This window comes from Zalophus californianus, chromosome 2 (genome assembly GCF_009762305.2).
Source record: "Zalophus californianus isolate mZalCal1 chromosome 2, mZalCal1.pri.v2, whole genome shotgun sequence".
Classification (NCBI taxonomy): Eukaryota; Metazoa; Chordata; class Mammalia; order Carnivora; family Otariidae; genus Zalophus; species Zalophus californianus.
In genome coordinates, this window is record NC_045596.1 from 13,503,021 (window position 1) to 13,519,209 (window position 16,189).

Consider the following 16,189-nt stretch of genomic DNA (forward strand, 5'->3'; position numbering starts at 1 on the left):
TAAATGAAGTGCATTTATTAGGAAGATAAACTCCAAATGACCAGAAGTAGTTCTGCTGCACTTTTGGCAACTGCACAGGAAATAAAGGTATCTTAACAGAGTCCACAGGATTTCACTTACATCACAAGAGGAGTTTTAAGGCAGTTCAATTCAAGGCTGCAAAAATGATGTCCGCGACATAAATATCCCATTCAATGATAACCTGGGCCCCCAAAACATCCCTAGTACCAACAAATCTCTGAACTAGTCAGGTCAACAGCCACTGTCCAGGACAGAGAATCCGAGTCTCAAATGCAGTTCGAGATGACGCAGATGCGAGAGGCACCCATCCGATACCTCCTCCTAAACTTTCGTAGCAAACACAGACTGATGGTGCCATCTGCGGGCCTCTGCCCTCATACATCTTTATTTCCCATCAACATTTTATACCGTCCAAGGAGAACAAATGCACATTAGGAGAGAGGAAAAACAGGACTATCTCATACCACAAACAGGATTACAGAAAAAACAGGACCAGACACAGCCACACTGAGATGGACTACTCGTCTGACAGGTCCCAAACAGGCACTGAGATGAAGCTTAAAAATACGCTGGGGTAAGCTCCGTCTTTCCCTCCGTGGTTACCACCTGGATCAGGCTCCCTGAGCTCGGTCGGTTTTTCCCTGTGATCCAGTCGTGGAAGGTTCTAGAACAAAGAAGATCAGCTTTACGTTTTCAAAGCAAAAATCTGGACACGTGCTTCTATTCATTCATATCAGTGGCTGGAGGGAGAGGAAATCAGCAGCAGCTGTGGAAAAAGCCACATAGACACACACCCAGGTCCCCGGGATCTCAGTACTCATTCGAATTTCCAAGTGGCAGGATTCGGCAAGATTTTAACTTTAGAGTTTGTATGATTTTAAGTGACTAAGACTTTAATTAGCTAATTCTAAGAGATAAACATGTGCACAATACTTTATACATTGCTTTATTACTTTCCTAGAAATTTAAAAGAAAAGAAATTCATTTTTTTCTTTTTTAAGTAAACATAAATGGAACACCCACGGCAATGGAAAAAGATACCAAAAAACAGACTATTACAATAAAATATGTCAAATACAGGAATGGGGGGCATTAATTAGGGAACCCTGCTTGGGGGACTTGGAAAGACCTCCTCTAAGAAGACAGAAATTAAAAAGGACACCGCAAATTCACGAGGTAGAACAAGTAGCTGGCAATTTTTCAAACAAAACATTTACATTTCAGTACATGTTCTCCCTGGACAATCCACCAGCTAGGACTCTGCACCTTCATTAACTGGGAAGCATGCAGGAGATCCTGGGATATTCTTCAGTGCTGATCAGTAACCTGCTAGACCAGAGCTGATGTTTAATGTCAAGTCATTCGAGGGCCCACTCTTGACAGCTGAACAAGCTGAGGGCAGTAATTACATGGACCCAAAGACCAAAGCACTGCTGAGACTCCCTGAAATACCATCCATGACCCTTCTCTGGGGCCGGGCAGGGCTTAGGGAAGGTTCTGAAGGAGACCAGTTGAGGCTGGCTGTGTTGGGGCCCGTGTGTTACTTATGCATGTGTCAAACTATCTTACTTCTTCATCTTCCTCAGTGGTCTGCAGTAGACGAGGGAGAACACTCAAAGCACAATTTATACCAATCTGCCAGGTGAGTTTTCAAATCCCCCAAGTGGTGTCACGATTTCTGGAACAAAGGACGGCTATCCCAGCCACCCTCTGTGGATCTACGGTTTGGCCCTAATTCAGACACGTGACCCCAGGTGTTCCATCTAGAACCTGGGTCATAGATGTTGTTGGGAAGGATTGGCTTTTAAAAAAAGAAACTTAAAGGCAAAACCCAATTCAAACATTGGGAGGCAGAAAGAACTACGGTCCTCGTTAAGACCACAGGCTCTGCAGCCACACTACCTGGCTCAAATCTTGGCTCTGCTACGTGATCTTAGGCACGTTCCTTAGCCCTCCTGCCCCCATGCCTCCAAGTCCCCAAACCTTAAATAAAGATGACAGCACCCCCCCCCCCACCCACTGACTTGCTATGAACATTACATAAGGTAACAGTCAAGTGTTTAAAATGGTGCCTGGCACATAACAAGGGCTACCTAAAACTAGTTCCAAACATCATATAAAGTCCCCGCTATCTCTCGATTGAGTTCAAATGAGATGTAACCTTGGGCCAGAAGCACATTCCCAAACTCGGCACACGCAGGCACTGGGGGCGGGGAAGGTCAGCCCCAGCTTGGTGAGGGCAAGGATTGCACCTTATTCATGTCCCTGTCCCAGGGCCCAGCACAGCACCTGGCCCACAGTGGGTGCTCGGGGAGTACGTGCCTACTACACAGAGGGCTTAGGGACTTGAGATCTAGACACATTCAACAGGGTGAGAATACTCACTCTTTGTCTGTGATCTTCAAATGCCACCCATATTCACAAAGGGGTGAATGAGATTTGGGGAACATAGGACACTTTCTGTAGGCCCGTGGCTCAGCACTAATTCAGACACGGGAGCCCACATGAAGTGCTATAGATCAGCATCTTACCCCCACACTGCTGCTCCTTGTTAGCAGAGACAACGACATTAACAGGAGCGCAGGTTTACGGAGCAGTTACTGCATGGGTCAGACATTATGCCAAGCCAAGCGCTTCCACATGTAATCCTCCTAATAATTATGAAGGACCCCATTATACAGACGGGGCAACTGAGGCCTGGAGTAATGAGACAACATGCTCAGGCTGGTCAGCTCGAGATTCAGCATCAGCACTACCAAGGCCTCTCTGAGATTCACACTGATGTGGGGCACCCCCTCGGGGGCCTGGTGGCCTCACAGAGCCACGTGTTAGCTAAGAGAACATGGCTTGTCCCCTAGTCTGTAAAAGGCGGACAACTGAGGCAAACAGGTGCCAATATTATGACATCATGTCAATACTCACTCGACCAGGAACTCCAAGGGCGTCCAGGAACTGAAGTCGGCCTCAGGCATGGATTTCCTGTTCATCGGGGTATCCAGGGTCACCCTGCGGGGCACAGACACAGGCTTGTCATGTGTCCCTGCTGGTTCTCAGAATTATAGCTGCCTCATCCTCCTTGGCCGGGAAAACACACCAAGAGTCTCCGACCCCGGGCCGGCCGCACGTACACAGACAGGGCGATCCCGTGAGGACGGTCAGAGGGAAGCCAGGGAGTGCTCCACACTTACAGACAGCACGTCTGAGCCTAACTCAGGGAGCTGCTTCGTGACTCACCCTTCAGGCAGACAGGAACAAAATGAAAGAGACTTTTTTTAAAACACAATCCTGCCTTTTCTTAAATACAGTCTCTATGAAGTAAACCACTGTGCTGTTTACATCTTTATTCGCTCCCTAAAATGTAGCTGACTCACCTCTCAGGATTTTTTTAAGGGTAGTAATAATAATATTCCTTTAAATATGGGGAAAATACAGTCTCATCCTTCATTTTTGTGGCTGTCTTCTATGAAACCTTATGATTCCCAGCAAAACACAGAATTCAGACAGGTATGACTCTCCCAAGAACATTCAGGCCTAGGGAATCATTCAAAACAGCTGGCGGAGCAGGTCACAGACTCACAGAGGCTCACAAGCGAACGGGAACCAGAAATCCCAGGACCCTCGCAGTCCCAACGTCTGCTTTATAGGACTGTGGGCAAGAGGCAAGCCAGCTAGTGCTGGCATCCTTCCAGCAGGAAGGACCTCTATCTCCAAAGCAGCTGCCTTGCCGGGGACAGCCGACTAGGGACCTTCCTCCTGGTCACAAACAGGAACGAAACCCAGTCTCCTCAGACCCCGTCCCCCCACCACACACACACACACACACACACACACACACACACACACACTAAACACAATCTCTCTTTCACTGGCCTTATAATGACCTGAAAGAACTAAACCTATTACAATAAAATGTTTAGGCTACTTTTAATAAGGAGGGACAGAGGGACGGAGAGAGGGAAGGAAAAAAAAAAAACAGAAAGAGGCCAGACAGACAGACCCACCCATCAGCCAGTCAACCATTCTGGACAGCCCGGGGATACTCCCGACTTCTGAAGAAGCATCTTCAGGGCCTCTGGCGAATTCTAGAAGCCAAGATGACAGCACACACAAGTCCCTGGCGGAAAGCTAACTCAAATGTTAACTGTGGGCAATGAGGCAGAGATGGGCAGGGAACGGGCAGCCCCCAGCACTTACGGGAGCACAGTGATGGCCGCGGAGCCGGAAGGCATGCCGCTGTTCTTCCCAGCGAGGCTCTGGCAGAGCTGATGAACAGCGCCCTTGGCCATGCCGTAGCCGATCATCCCTGGGAAAACAGGGAGAAAACAGTTCAGTGACCAGTGGCCGCCATAAGCGTGTCCAGAGACCGCCACGCCAGTCTGGGAGGAAAGGAAGGAATGGACACCTGTAGAGAGAAAATGCACCTGTTATTCACCCCACAGTTCACATTTATCATAAAAACCATGAGGCCGATCTTATTTTTACTGCTGAGCAAACTGAGGCACGGATAGGGTGCGTAAGGTGCCACCCAGGCTCACAAACGGACTTGCACCATGGTTAAAGGCCAGGCAAGAGCTGTGTCTAAACCCTCAGATCAGTAAATGCTTGCGGGCGAGATGGAGCGGTCATCTGGAGTGCCGTCTGCCCAAGTTCAAATCCCAGCTCTTCCGCCCACCACTCAAGAAATCGCAGGCAAGTTTTCAAAACCTAATCCTGTTACCCCATCTGGAAAATGGGGAGAAAGTACTTAACTGTGGGTTCGGCACAGGACAGGAGCTCAGTACATATTTCCCGTCAAATTAACAGAAGTAACGTGCCCTGGAGTGCCACTCACTGTTTATAAAGTATAGCAGTTGAACAACTTTCACGTGAGGATACACACCACCTATTACTCTTCCTTTCCTCCCGCCAGTCAGTGAATATTTGCTGACTGAAGCAAGGCATGCCTTTTACTCGGACAGGTTTCCATTTGTCCCACGGACAGGTGGCGGGAACCCAGTCTCTCTCCCCCACAGCACCCAACTGTGGATTCTCACTAACCAACAACAAAGAAGCAAGGTTAGTTGCTGTAAATGCCTCTCCTCCTTCAGAAAACCACTGTTTCTTTTGGAGATCAGCAGCCTCCTTAGAAAACCCCAGCACACATGCTATTGAAGGTATAACAGATGAGGAGGCACCGAAGGCCCAGGGGACGTGGGGACCACAGCCCAGCTGTGGAACCAATCACGGAACTCTCCAACAGCAACCTTGAATTGCAAAAGAGGGTCAAGGTCTCAAAGAGTTATTTAGAAGCACAAGAAGATTTCACCATCTCTGGCTTCTCTGTCTCATCGGGGGAAGGAAGCCAACAGTGATATAAAGATCTAACAAACTCTGCATGATTAAAATTAACCAGCGCACGAATCTTATGCACGCAACCCCAGGCCCCAGCAGACATCTAGGGCCCCCTCCTCATTCCACTCAAACAACACAACGAAGAAAGAAACAAGCAACCAGCAACAAGCTACCAGGGACCCTAATGACTTAATTCCACAGGATTCTACACAATGTGGATAAGGGGATCATTTGCAAGATGCAAAAAAATGCATTCACGGAAGATACTTTCCTTTTAATTATTAAAATGATCAGTGTAGTCCCTAAAGACTAATTTCCAAACACAACACAGATCCCTAAATGGTAAACAAGTGATCACCTTCTTTCCGATAGTTTATCCACCAGGAGACGGTCTACAAATACAAGCTTGGACTCAGGAGCGGGGGATGAGGGGGAAGCTTCTGAGTACTTTTCCAAGAGAAAACTTTCCAGTTTTGAACAACCGTTCTTGTGCTTGAAGGACCGACCACTAAGCCCGTTCGTCATTTACTTCTGGATTATACATAGATCTCCCCAGATCACTCTGGAAACTGAATCAAAGTTGAAAGACTTCATGACTCAAATAAATTTAACAACATCTAACTAAGAACTTAAAGATGAGCAAGGTTATTAATATATGAAGCAGAAATAGCTGGGCTTTTAAAGTCAGTCTGGAATATATAATAATAAAAGTTCACACTGACTAGTGACTCTATTAATCTTTCTAAGCCATTTACATCCATTAAGAAATTTACAAGTCACAACCACCATATAGAGGAGGCACTATCATTTATACCCATTTTACAGATGACAAAACTGAGGCCCAGAGAGGTTAAATAATTGGCCAAGTATCACACAAGAAGTGGCCAAACCACAACAGAAAACCAACCAGTGTGGTTCCAGAACTTGCAGTCTTAACCAGTATCCACAACTATAACTAAAAAAGATACTTAAAAGCCAAAATAAAGGAAGAGATTGTTTTGTCCTTTAGAAAAATCAGTCTTTTGGTCACAGGGTTTTCTTTTTTAAATGGCAAGCTATTTACTCATTTCTCTACTCACTTTCTAGTGCCTCTGCTCTATGTCACCTTTAATAAAAATCAGATCTCAACCAAACTAACACCTAACATTTACCCACTGTAACTGCTGCAAGAGCCATGGACGTATAAGATCACATGCTCCAAGACATCTAATAAGAAAATGAGTGGCAAGAAATTGTTAATTTGTAAGAGACTCACACTTTAGTGACTTACACTAAAATTGAAAAAGGTGCTCAAGGTCTCTACCACTTACTAAAAGCCCCCTCCCCAAAACAACCTCCGTTCCTTTTTTTAAGAGCTTACTTAGGTAGCGGAGGTAGACACTTTCTGCATCCCTGTGCTGTCCCCCAGCCCACTTAAATTTCATCAGCCTTATCCCAAAGGTATGGGTTGACTTGTACCCCCAAAATTCACATGTTGGAGTCCTAACCTGCAGTACCTCAGAATGTGATTGTATTTGGAAACAAGGTCTTTAATGGGGTCATGAAATTAAAATGAGGTCTTTGGGCCCTAAAGCAATCTGACTGGTGTCCTTACAAGAAGAGGGGATCAAGACACAAACCCACACAGAGGGAAGACCACAAGAGGACAAAGGGAGCAGACGCCAACTGCAAGCCAAGGAGAGAGGCCTCAGAAGACACCAACCCTACAGCACCTCCGTCTCAGGCTTTCCGGCCCCTAGGATCCGTGAGAAAATAAGTTTCTGTGTTTAAGCCCCCGAGGCCATGGGCCATTGTCATGGCAGCCCCAGGAAACACTGAGGGAAGTAAAAACGCCAAGGAAAACCCACACCTGTGTGACGCAGGAGAACAAACACGCAATTTAGAAATGATCAGGGTTTTGGATCTGCAGCTCACTGGCGACATCACGACCAGTTACTTCCCCTCTCTAAGTTCTAGTCTGCTTCCCTGTAAATGGAAAAGGTAAGAACCAACCACCTCAGGAGTAAATGAGAATATACGCCAAAGGAAAAGAGTGGCTGTAAGAGGGTTCGGCCCGCACTGGGCACTGTCTACACATCCGTGCCTCCAAACCTCACAGCTACACTTCAGGGAGGCGTTACTGTCACTCATGATGAAAGAAACGACAGCAGAATTTGGTCAAAGACATCAAATCATCTGTTCAAAGCCCCTCAGCTCAGGTGAAGAATCCACAGCTAGCTTCCCTTACTCTACAGCCCCCACCATTTCCAGAGACTGAGCAGCTCCCCAGGGGCACACGGACACCGTACGATGACAATAAAACTTGTTAATATTAACTGATTAATATCTAGCTCAGCACCACGCATTCCCCGGGTGGATCCCAGATAAAGGAAGCGGGTGGGAGTGCCAGATTACAGGACTCTGTCCCCACCACCAGCATGAAGACAGTGCACACAGAAGGGTCAGGAGTCCTTCCCCTAAAAAGATCCAGGCCTCAAGGAAGCAAACTCCACCCAGCTGTACAGCATCTTGGAGGGTGAAGGGCTCCCAGGTCCCTGACCTCAGAAATCACCCAGCAGCCCAGGGGGGCAAGGGTGAGCGCTCCCATTTCACAGACTGGGAAATGAAGGCCTACCAGGAGTCCCGTCAAGGGCGGCCTTGGCACCAGCCAAGGTCAGGAGGCCTCCTTCCTTGAGGTGCTTGGTAGCCAGGTGGCTGGAGATGGTCGACGTCCACATGCTTTGCTTCCACATCAGGTCACAGTTTTTAAAGAGAGCTGGGCAGAGAAAGAACAACCCGTGAGCTCAGCATTCACAGGGAAGACACTGGAAGGTGATCTCCAGTCATGGCATCCACTGAGGAAGCCCAGACAGCCACCCCTACCCTCCCAGTCCCTGGTTACAAGGTCCAGTCCAAACAGTACAGGGCCCACAGTCAGAGAGACTCAGGTTCGAATCCGGACCATGTGCTGACCCGAGTCTCAGCTTCCTCACCTGTTAACAAATACACCGGACTGGCTCTAACTCAAAAATTGTTCTACTTTATGAAGGGCATGAGACTCGGAATAAGAACCCATATGTCTAAGTCAGGCTTTACCTGGGATAAAAATGTGAGGGACTAGTACTGCATGGACATAAAGAGGGATTTTATAGAGCTACATTTTTTATGGCTGAAAGTTTATCACATCACATACCGGCTGTACATCACATCACCGGCTGGGCGAGACACCCGTAATCCAGACAGAAAGGCCTCCTGATACAGGAGGACAGGTCTTCAGGTGATAACCAAGGTACGGCATTTCCCAGCTACCAAGGACTAGATCAAAAAAAACCTCACCAATTCTTGTTCCCAAAACACACAAAAGGCCATCAGGGTGTTTTGCTAATCTGATCACCCCACAAAATACCAACTTTACGTGTAAATGATTTCATAGAGAATCAATTCCTTTTTATATAGCTTTGACTGATCAACACAGAAGGAATGATAGAATTTAAAAACCACAGACTCAGGCAGAGATTATCAATGGAGGCTTAAAACCATTAGGTTTGGGGAATTTGAGACCTTCAAGGTGCTTAGAAATAGAACATTCACACACAGTGCCAAAGTAGCATCCCACAATCACTTACTAATTACAAACAGAAAAATGTACCTTCACAATGAAAGTCTGTCACCACCACCTTAACCAAGCACCCAACTCGGCATCACTGTGGATGGGTATGGTGATCTGACACCATTAAGTATCCCAAAATAATGTCACATGAAGCACACATGCCTCAGGAAGAACGCTCACCTCCAAACTACTTAACCTGAATCTAAGTAAGTCTCTCGATCTAAATTCTAGTTCACAGGAAATACCACAGACAAGGGAACAAGGTACATGATGCCTTAAAGAAAGTAGAATAGATAGTCTATGGGAAAAGTACCCTGAACTCACCAAGTCTATCACAGAAAAAAAAAAAAAAATTCTAGATGAAGAGACTAAAAATAACAAAATGCAATGCACAAACCCTGACTGGAATATTTAGGTGGGAAAAAAAAAAAAACTGATACAAGATTTGGAATAAATTGGGGAATTTGAATACAGCCTGAGTATCATTAATCTTATAGAATTATTATCAGTTTTCTTAGGTATGGTAATGGTATTATGAGAATGTAGGAGAATGGGTTGACTCCCTGAGATGCATGCCGAAGGACGGCGAAATGTCAACTTACTTTCAAATGGTTAACAAAAAAATACACACGCAGGATACACACGCACCAGAAAGCAAGAGAGGGCGAGTCCAGCAATGTTAGTTACTGAATCTAGATAGAGGGCACAGGGTGTTCAAGAACTGTTCTTTCAACTTCTCTGTATGCTTGAAAATTTTCATAATAAGTTGAAAAATGTACAGAGCTTTATTTTAAGTAACCATTTTTTATTTATTTGAGTGAGAGAGTAAGCGAGAGACAGAACACGAGCAGAGGTGGGGAGGCAGGGAGAGGGAGGAGCTGACTTCCCGTTGAGCAGGGACCCTGAGATCATGACCTGAGCCTAAGGCAGGCACCCAACCGACTGAGCCACCCAGGCGCCCCCGTACTCAGCTTTAATACATCACACATCCCCCAGTTCCCAGTAAGAGGCCCTGAAAGATTAGGGGGGAAACAATGCTGATTTCATTCTTCTTCTATTCTAAACTTCAAACTCAACATCCCTCTCCCCTCACCCCCTTTACGGGAAGTTTTTCATCTGTCACATGGGAGGTTAATCCCTACCTCACAGAGCTACTGCAAAGATTCTAGGAGAAATACAGAAAACATCTGGCCTGGCACACAGGATGGACCCAGTCCGTGCCGGCTGGACAAAGAGCAGAGTGGAATGATTGATTAACGCAGGAAAGGACTCACACTTGGATTTGGCATTGCCCCCAGCCCAGCCTCCGGCCACACAGAGGATCGCGTCCACCTTCTCTTCACCTAAGAGCTTTCCGACCTCAGCAGTCACCTTAAACGAAAGGGACAAAAAGGTGCATAAACTATCACGTAAACCTAAACAGGCTAACATCTTTACAGACACCTCCATTTATTTCTCATGTCATTTTAAAGTCAGTTAACAGCACCTGGCAATTAACACTTTGAAAAATTAGATGCAGGACCAATCTACAACAAGCATTTTGGATAGAGAAGCCCAACTACATTTCAATGTGATTTTTATAAAGCAATCTAGAGTCTTCTTTGGAACATCCTGAAGGGTTGGGACATAAGCATGTCTGGAATAAAACAATTAGTAAAGAAAAGTAGGAGAAGGCTTTAAAAAAATTCACTGTGGAGCGCCTGGGTGGCTCAGTCATTAAGCGTATGCCTTCGGCTCAGGTCATGATCCCAGGGTCCTGGGATCGAGTCCCGCATCGGCCTCCCTGCTCTGCGGGGAGCCTGCTTCTCCCTCTCCCACTCCCCCTGCTTGTGTTTCTGCTCTCGCTGTGTCTCTCTCTGTCAAATAAATAAATACAATCTAAAAAAAATAAATAAATAATAAAAAATAAAAAAATTCACCGAGAACTTCACTGCCCACAGCTAACCTTTTGGTATATTTCTTTCCAGACTTTCTTCACGCATCACAGAATCATAATTTGAGATAATCAATTCTTTTCTCCCCTCAATACAAAAATCCCTTTAAGTACAACTCCAAATCAAAATGCCAATGAGAAATTACATTTTTTAAAAAGAACAAAAAATAATCAACTATACTTCAATTAAAAAAAATACAGTCAATGGCAAAATGTTGGTAAATATAGGTACGTGGTGTTCATTTCTCTCTCTACTTCTGTTTGAAATTTTTAAGTGGTGAAAATATACACATGTCCTTTTGTTACAATTTATTAAAACAAAAAGAACCCATCACCCACCCCCTCCCCAGGGTCTCCCTGCCACAGTGCTTGGGAAGGTGGGGGGCCTTTTCTGGAATTACCTGGTCAGCCTGCTCCGTAAATGAGTCTGTCATTTTAACTACAACACTTGCACTGGCCTCTTCGTTCTCCACCACATCGATGCTGGCAACCCACTGGCATGAAAGAGAAAACAGCTTTGGTCAAGAGACAGTAAGTTGTAATTCCATTAAAGATCCACACCCTGAGATGCGGGCAGTGGAGACAGGTAAGAGACTTAAAAGAAAACCCACTAGAGAAAGGATCTCACTCCTGACCTCTCGTCATCCTTACAGGGACATCTGGCTTCGGTCAGCCTACCCGTTACCGAGCCCCAGCCCAGCCCATCTGCCTCCAAACACCTCACCTTCCTCCTCCCCTCTCACTTCTGAAGCCAAATCCTGCACCTCCAGAGACGCCTAGACCAGGGGTCTGAAAAAATCTTGGTATGTAAAGGGCCAGATATTTTGCTGGCTATGTGGTCTGTGTTGGAAGACTCAGATCTGCTACTTTAACCAGCCACAGACAGTATAGAAAAATGAAAGGAAGTGGCTATGTTCCAATAAAACTTCAGGCACTAAAACTCCAGAAATGTGAATTTCATGTAATTTTCACATGTCACAAACTACTATTCTTTTGATTTTTTTTCCCCCATTTAAAAAATGTGAAACCATTCTTAGACCTTGGGCTGTACAAAAACTGATGGCAGGCCAGATTCGGCCCTCGGAGGACTAGAGTTTTCAGACCCCCGCCCTCCAGCACAAGAGGGACGGCTTTGGGTCCTCATCCTGCAAACCAGTGCCTTTTTCATGGGGGTTAACAATTAACAGGGTTAGTGTGACCATTAACTGCAAAAAGCTCCTGGCAGAGGTGATACCCAGTTCCAGGGCCCCAAGGTCTATGGGCCCGGGAGATAAATATCTCTACCACAAGCTTTGAAGAACACAGCATTCATTCAAGAACATTCACTACTTCTTTGTCACCAGCCACGGGGGATACAGACACAAAGAAAAGGTTGTATCCCAGCCCGTCCGAGAGCTCCTACAAATGAAGAGATAGGGCGGGGGAGACAGGTAAATCGGCGTGCCAGATTCTGCCAAGTGTCTCCCCCAGGGGAACCCCCGGCCTCACCTCTGGAATGCATGGATACCAAGAGAATCCACCACATTCAAGTTTGGGGAAGAGTAAATGAAATTAAGAGTATGTAGGAATACAGTGCCTAGCTTGCGGCCAGCACTCCTTACATGTTCCCACTCCCACCCCTGCAGACCCTGGAAGATGCCTCAAAACAGTCTTTCCAAGTTCAGAGTAGGAAGCCAGTGGTGTGTTTAGAATCCCTTAGCAGGCCTATACCAGGTTCTGACCCAGAAGGAAACCCTCTCTCCCTGGTTCCTGGGCACCCTGGGTACTAACTAAACCCCTGAGGGGAAGCTCCCCAGAGCTTCGAGCACATTTTGTGCTGGGACAGATGCAGCTGAGAAGACACAGGGCGGAGTCTCCACCAGGAAGGTGCGGAGCCCTGCCTGGTGGCTGGGGTCAGGGTCTCTGACCATAGGTCAGTTCCACTGCTACTTGTTCCCTGCAGGGAGCAATACCTGATTATGCAAAGTAGTTGAAATTGTCTTTGCAAAACGAAGAAGCCACCAGCATTTGTGGGGCTGAGCCTTCAAAATATCAGGTGCAAGGCTGGCTGAAGAAGGAACGGGGTAATTATAGTAATACTGATAGCTAACATTTCAACAGCTTTTACCAGAAGTCAGGTACTTTACAACCACATCAACGATCCCGTTCAATCCGCACAATCCCCTAAGGGGTAAATACTAACATTATCCCCATTTTACAGATGGGAAACTGAGGTTCAAGGGCGTTAAGCAGTAAGTTCACGATTATAGAACTAGTAACCCACGCCAAGCGGTCAAATTCCAGAGCCTCCTTCTCACTGTCTCTCCCTGTACCCTCAAGCCCGTTCCCCTTCATCCCCCTCTGGAATTCTCCCCGGAGCCATACCCGACTTTCTAGGCCTGGCAGAGACCGAGCGAGCAGCCCCATCCCCCACCTCCTTGCAGAGCACAGGCCCGGCACCGCACTCGTAGCCAGGAACAGTACACCTGTGCATGCTCGTGCAAGCACTCACGTCTGGGGGTGCCCAGGGGCCCCGGCTTTATCCAGTCGGCCGTCCCGAGCTGCACGGGTAGGCCCCTCAGCTCCCCAATCACCAGCGTTACCGCCCGCCCCAGCTGGCGGAGACCCGTCCGTATTACCCAGTTGCGGGCCCGGAACGCCTGCACGCATCGCGAGCCCAGCGCGCCCCTGCCGCCGTACACCAGCACCCGGCGCGCCTCGCCCGCTGCCGCCGCCATCCTGCTCCTCCCGGCCGTTTCCCGAAGCTCCGAAGGCCCCGAGCCCGAACGCCGCGCCCCGGATCGCCCGGCCCCGCCCCGGCCGGCCCCCCCACCCGGCCAAGAGGGACCGCGCGGCCGCGGATCCCGAGCGGATCTCGCGCGGGACCCGCTGCTGCCGCCTAGCGCGCGGCCAAGCTGGACGAGCACCGACACCCTGCAGGTGCACCCGCAGAGCCCCCGCGGCCCGCTGGCCTGCAGGTGCCGGGCACCCGGGGCATGCAGGGCGCGGGGCTAAGGGTGGAGAGGGTGGAGAGCAGGTGTGCGCTCACAATGCTGAGAGTCCACTGGGGAGACAGCACAAACCACGTATATATTTTACCTTTAAATAAGAGTGCAGGCTCTGAAGCTCGACTGCCTGGCTTCCCTGTTTAATAACTGGGTGGCCCTAAGCAATTCACTTAACTGCTCTGTGCCTCAGGCTCCCCTCGGTAAAATGGGAATACTAATGGTTTGTCCTCCTAGGGTTTTGGAAAGGATTTTAAAAAAATAATACTAGAGTATTAGACTACATGCTGCGTGGCTAGAGGTAGGGGCTCAATAAATGCCGATTGAGCATTATTAGTATTATTATTTTTGCCAGTACTTCTGTTACAATCACTGCACTTCTTAGAGAGTGTGAGTTTACAAGAAAAAAATGCCCGGGTCTGTTAGGAGGGGCAGTGGGTACCATTTGGTGGGGCTTAACTGTGGACCTTTAACATTCCGGACAAAGGGGGTCTTACATACAGTCACAGAGGTCCAAAAACATTATTATAGGACTCACATCTTGAACTGTGTCTCTTCCAGACCAAAGGCCTGTTATGCCATGTGGAGTCATATTTTTTAGAACTCCTGTAATAATTTTCGTGGGTTTTTTGTTGTTGTTGTTGTTGTTTTAAAAGCATTAATTTGTAAAGTGTTAAACATTTAAAATACAGTATACTACAATTTTTGTATCACTGTTTTGGCCATATTATACATGTCTGTGTCACCCTCCACCCATATGCAGTGTGGCGTACATGTAGCAGACACACAGATGTTTGCTCAATACACTTGTGCCAGATAAGGGACACAAAAATACGTTCGTGGAGAACAGGATGTCACCCGCAACACAATTAATTACGAGAAGCGTCATTACCAGGAACAGAATTGCTAGAAGACTAGATGAGGAGGTCAACACCATTTTGGGGGGCCCTCTGTATGCCATAATCTGCGTGTGCTATTTCATTTTACTTTGTATAATAATCCCATGACAGATTAGGAAACTGAGGCACAAGAGTCTCAAGCACTTGCCCAGAGGAGTGGGAATTTGAACCCAGGTCTTCAGTAGAGTTCTACTTAACGACACTTCCATTCAGCATCTCAAGGGCTTGTTGGGAATCATTTGTTTCCCATATTTTTCTAAAATAATCGTTCTAAAAATAATTGCTTAATCCCTAAAACACAAAAGTTGACATAGGTCCATCATCTGAGGCAGAAATACAATGCAAAGGTATTGTGCAGGTCCAAAGCATGCTTAACATTACTATAAGAATAAATAACATTATTGGTCTTTTATTAATGTGCCAACTCCTCTTCTCAGCCTTTTGTATGTCTTCATTACCAGAAAAAACATTTGCTATTTCAGGGTCACTGTGATGAAGATGAGCTGCTGTATTTCAAAGACCTGAACTCCAGCCCCAGCCCTGCATCCAGTTTTCTCATGAGAGGGGTCATAGGATAGAACATCCCTTGCCTACCACAAAGGCTTGCTGCAGCATCGGGGGCAGCAAGCATATGGTGAAAGCCTTTTGTACAAGGAAAAGCTCTACACAAGCTTCAAGGACACTCTTGTTTATTTTCATTGTGGAGAGACACAGAAGTGAACCCCGCTATAGGGAGGGAAACGGACATTTCCATTTCCATGTCCCTCTGGCCCCTCATTGCTCTCCAAGTGAGGTTTCTGGAACTCCTGTCGGTTAACGATGCAAACTCCAGAACCCCTCCCCCCCCCCGCCAGACCTCTGTGACCAAATAAACATTTTACTGTGCCATTTCTGCCAAATGTGACTCCCCAAAACTATTAAGAGTCGCTGTTACCAGTCTCACATGACATCAAGTTGGCATTCAGTAATGGACTAAAAATCAAAATTGAAAAGCCACAGTATAAAATAGAAAGTAGGGAATATTTCATTCGTGGTGGCTACAGATTAAAAGAAGAAAAAACAGATTTTCAGTATTAGAAGAAGTAAAGCCCCAACAAGGTGGGTATTTGCTAGCACATTAGAAAAACACTTTTCTTTCCCACTTCAGATGACACACGGTTGGGGGGGGAGGGTGCTGTTGGAGGACAGGAATGTGAGCGTTGGGATCCAGGCTGCCTCAGTCCAGCCACAAACCGACTCCTGCTGCAATTTACCCACAGCAGATTCACCCAGTGATAAATCTAAATATCATATAGCCTTGTTTACACATTTCAATTAAAAGCCTTGAGAACAGAGGTCATCCAAAAGTATTAATAACAGCTCTGGAGATTCTGACAGCAGTGACATTTTACAGAAAGAAATGCCCAGGCACACAGCCAGGAGCTCGACATTT

General features: G+C 46.9%; 1 protein-coding gene across 1 annotated transcript; it reads right to left on the bottom strand.

The window, feature by feature from the left end:
* Positions 1-13,659, bottom strand: QDPR (quinoid dihydropteridine reductase). The gene is made up of 7 exons (XM_027600160.2): positions 13,493-13,659; positions 11,276-11,368; positions 10,216-10,312; positions 7,967-8,107; positions 4,216-4,324; positions 2,944-3,027; positions 1-685 (listed from the first exon to the last, which is right to left on the bottom strand). Exons 1-7 carry the CDS (start codon positions 13,589-13,591, stop codon positions 580-582), a joined length of 729 nt encoding a protein of 242 aa, XP_027455961.1. The 5' UTR covers positions 13,592-13,659; the 3' UTR covers positions 1-579.
* Between the last annotated feature and the right edge of the window lie 2,530 nt (positions 13,660-16,189).

Excerpts from the sequence above, each read along its gene's own strand:
- QDPR (XM_027600160.2), bottom strand. The coding sequence starts at position 13,591 with ATGGCGGCGGCAGCGGGCGAGGCGCGCCGGGTGCTGGTGTACGGCGGC. Across the intron at positions 11,369-13,492 it reads CGTTCCGGGCCCGCAACTGG|TGGGTTGCCAGCATCGATGT; the intron begins GTAATACGGACG and ends CTTTCATGCCAG. Across the intron at positions 4,325-7,966 it reads CGCCCTTGACGGGACTCCTG|GGATGATCGGCTACGGCATG; the intron begins GTAGGCCTTCAT and ends CTGTTTTCCCAG.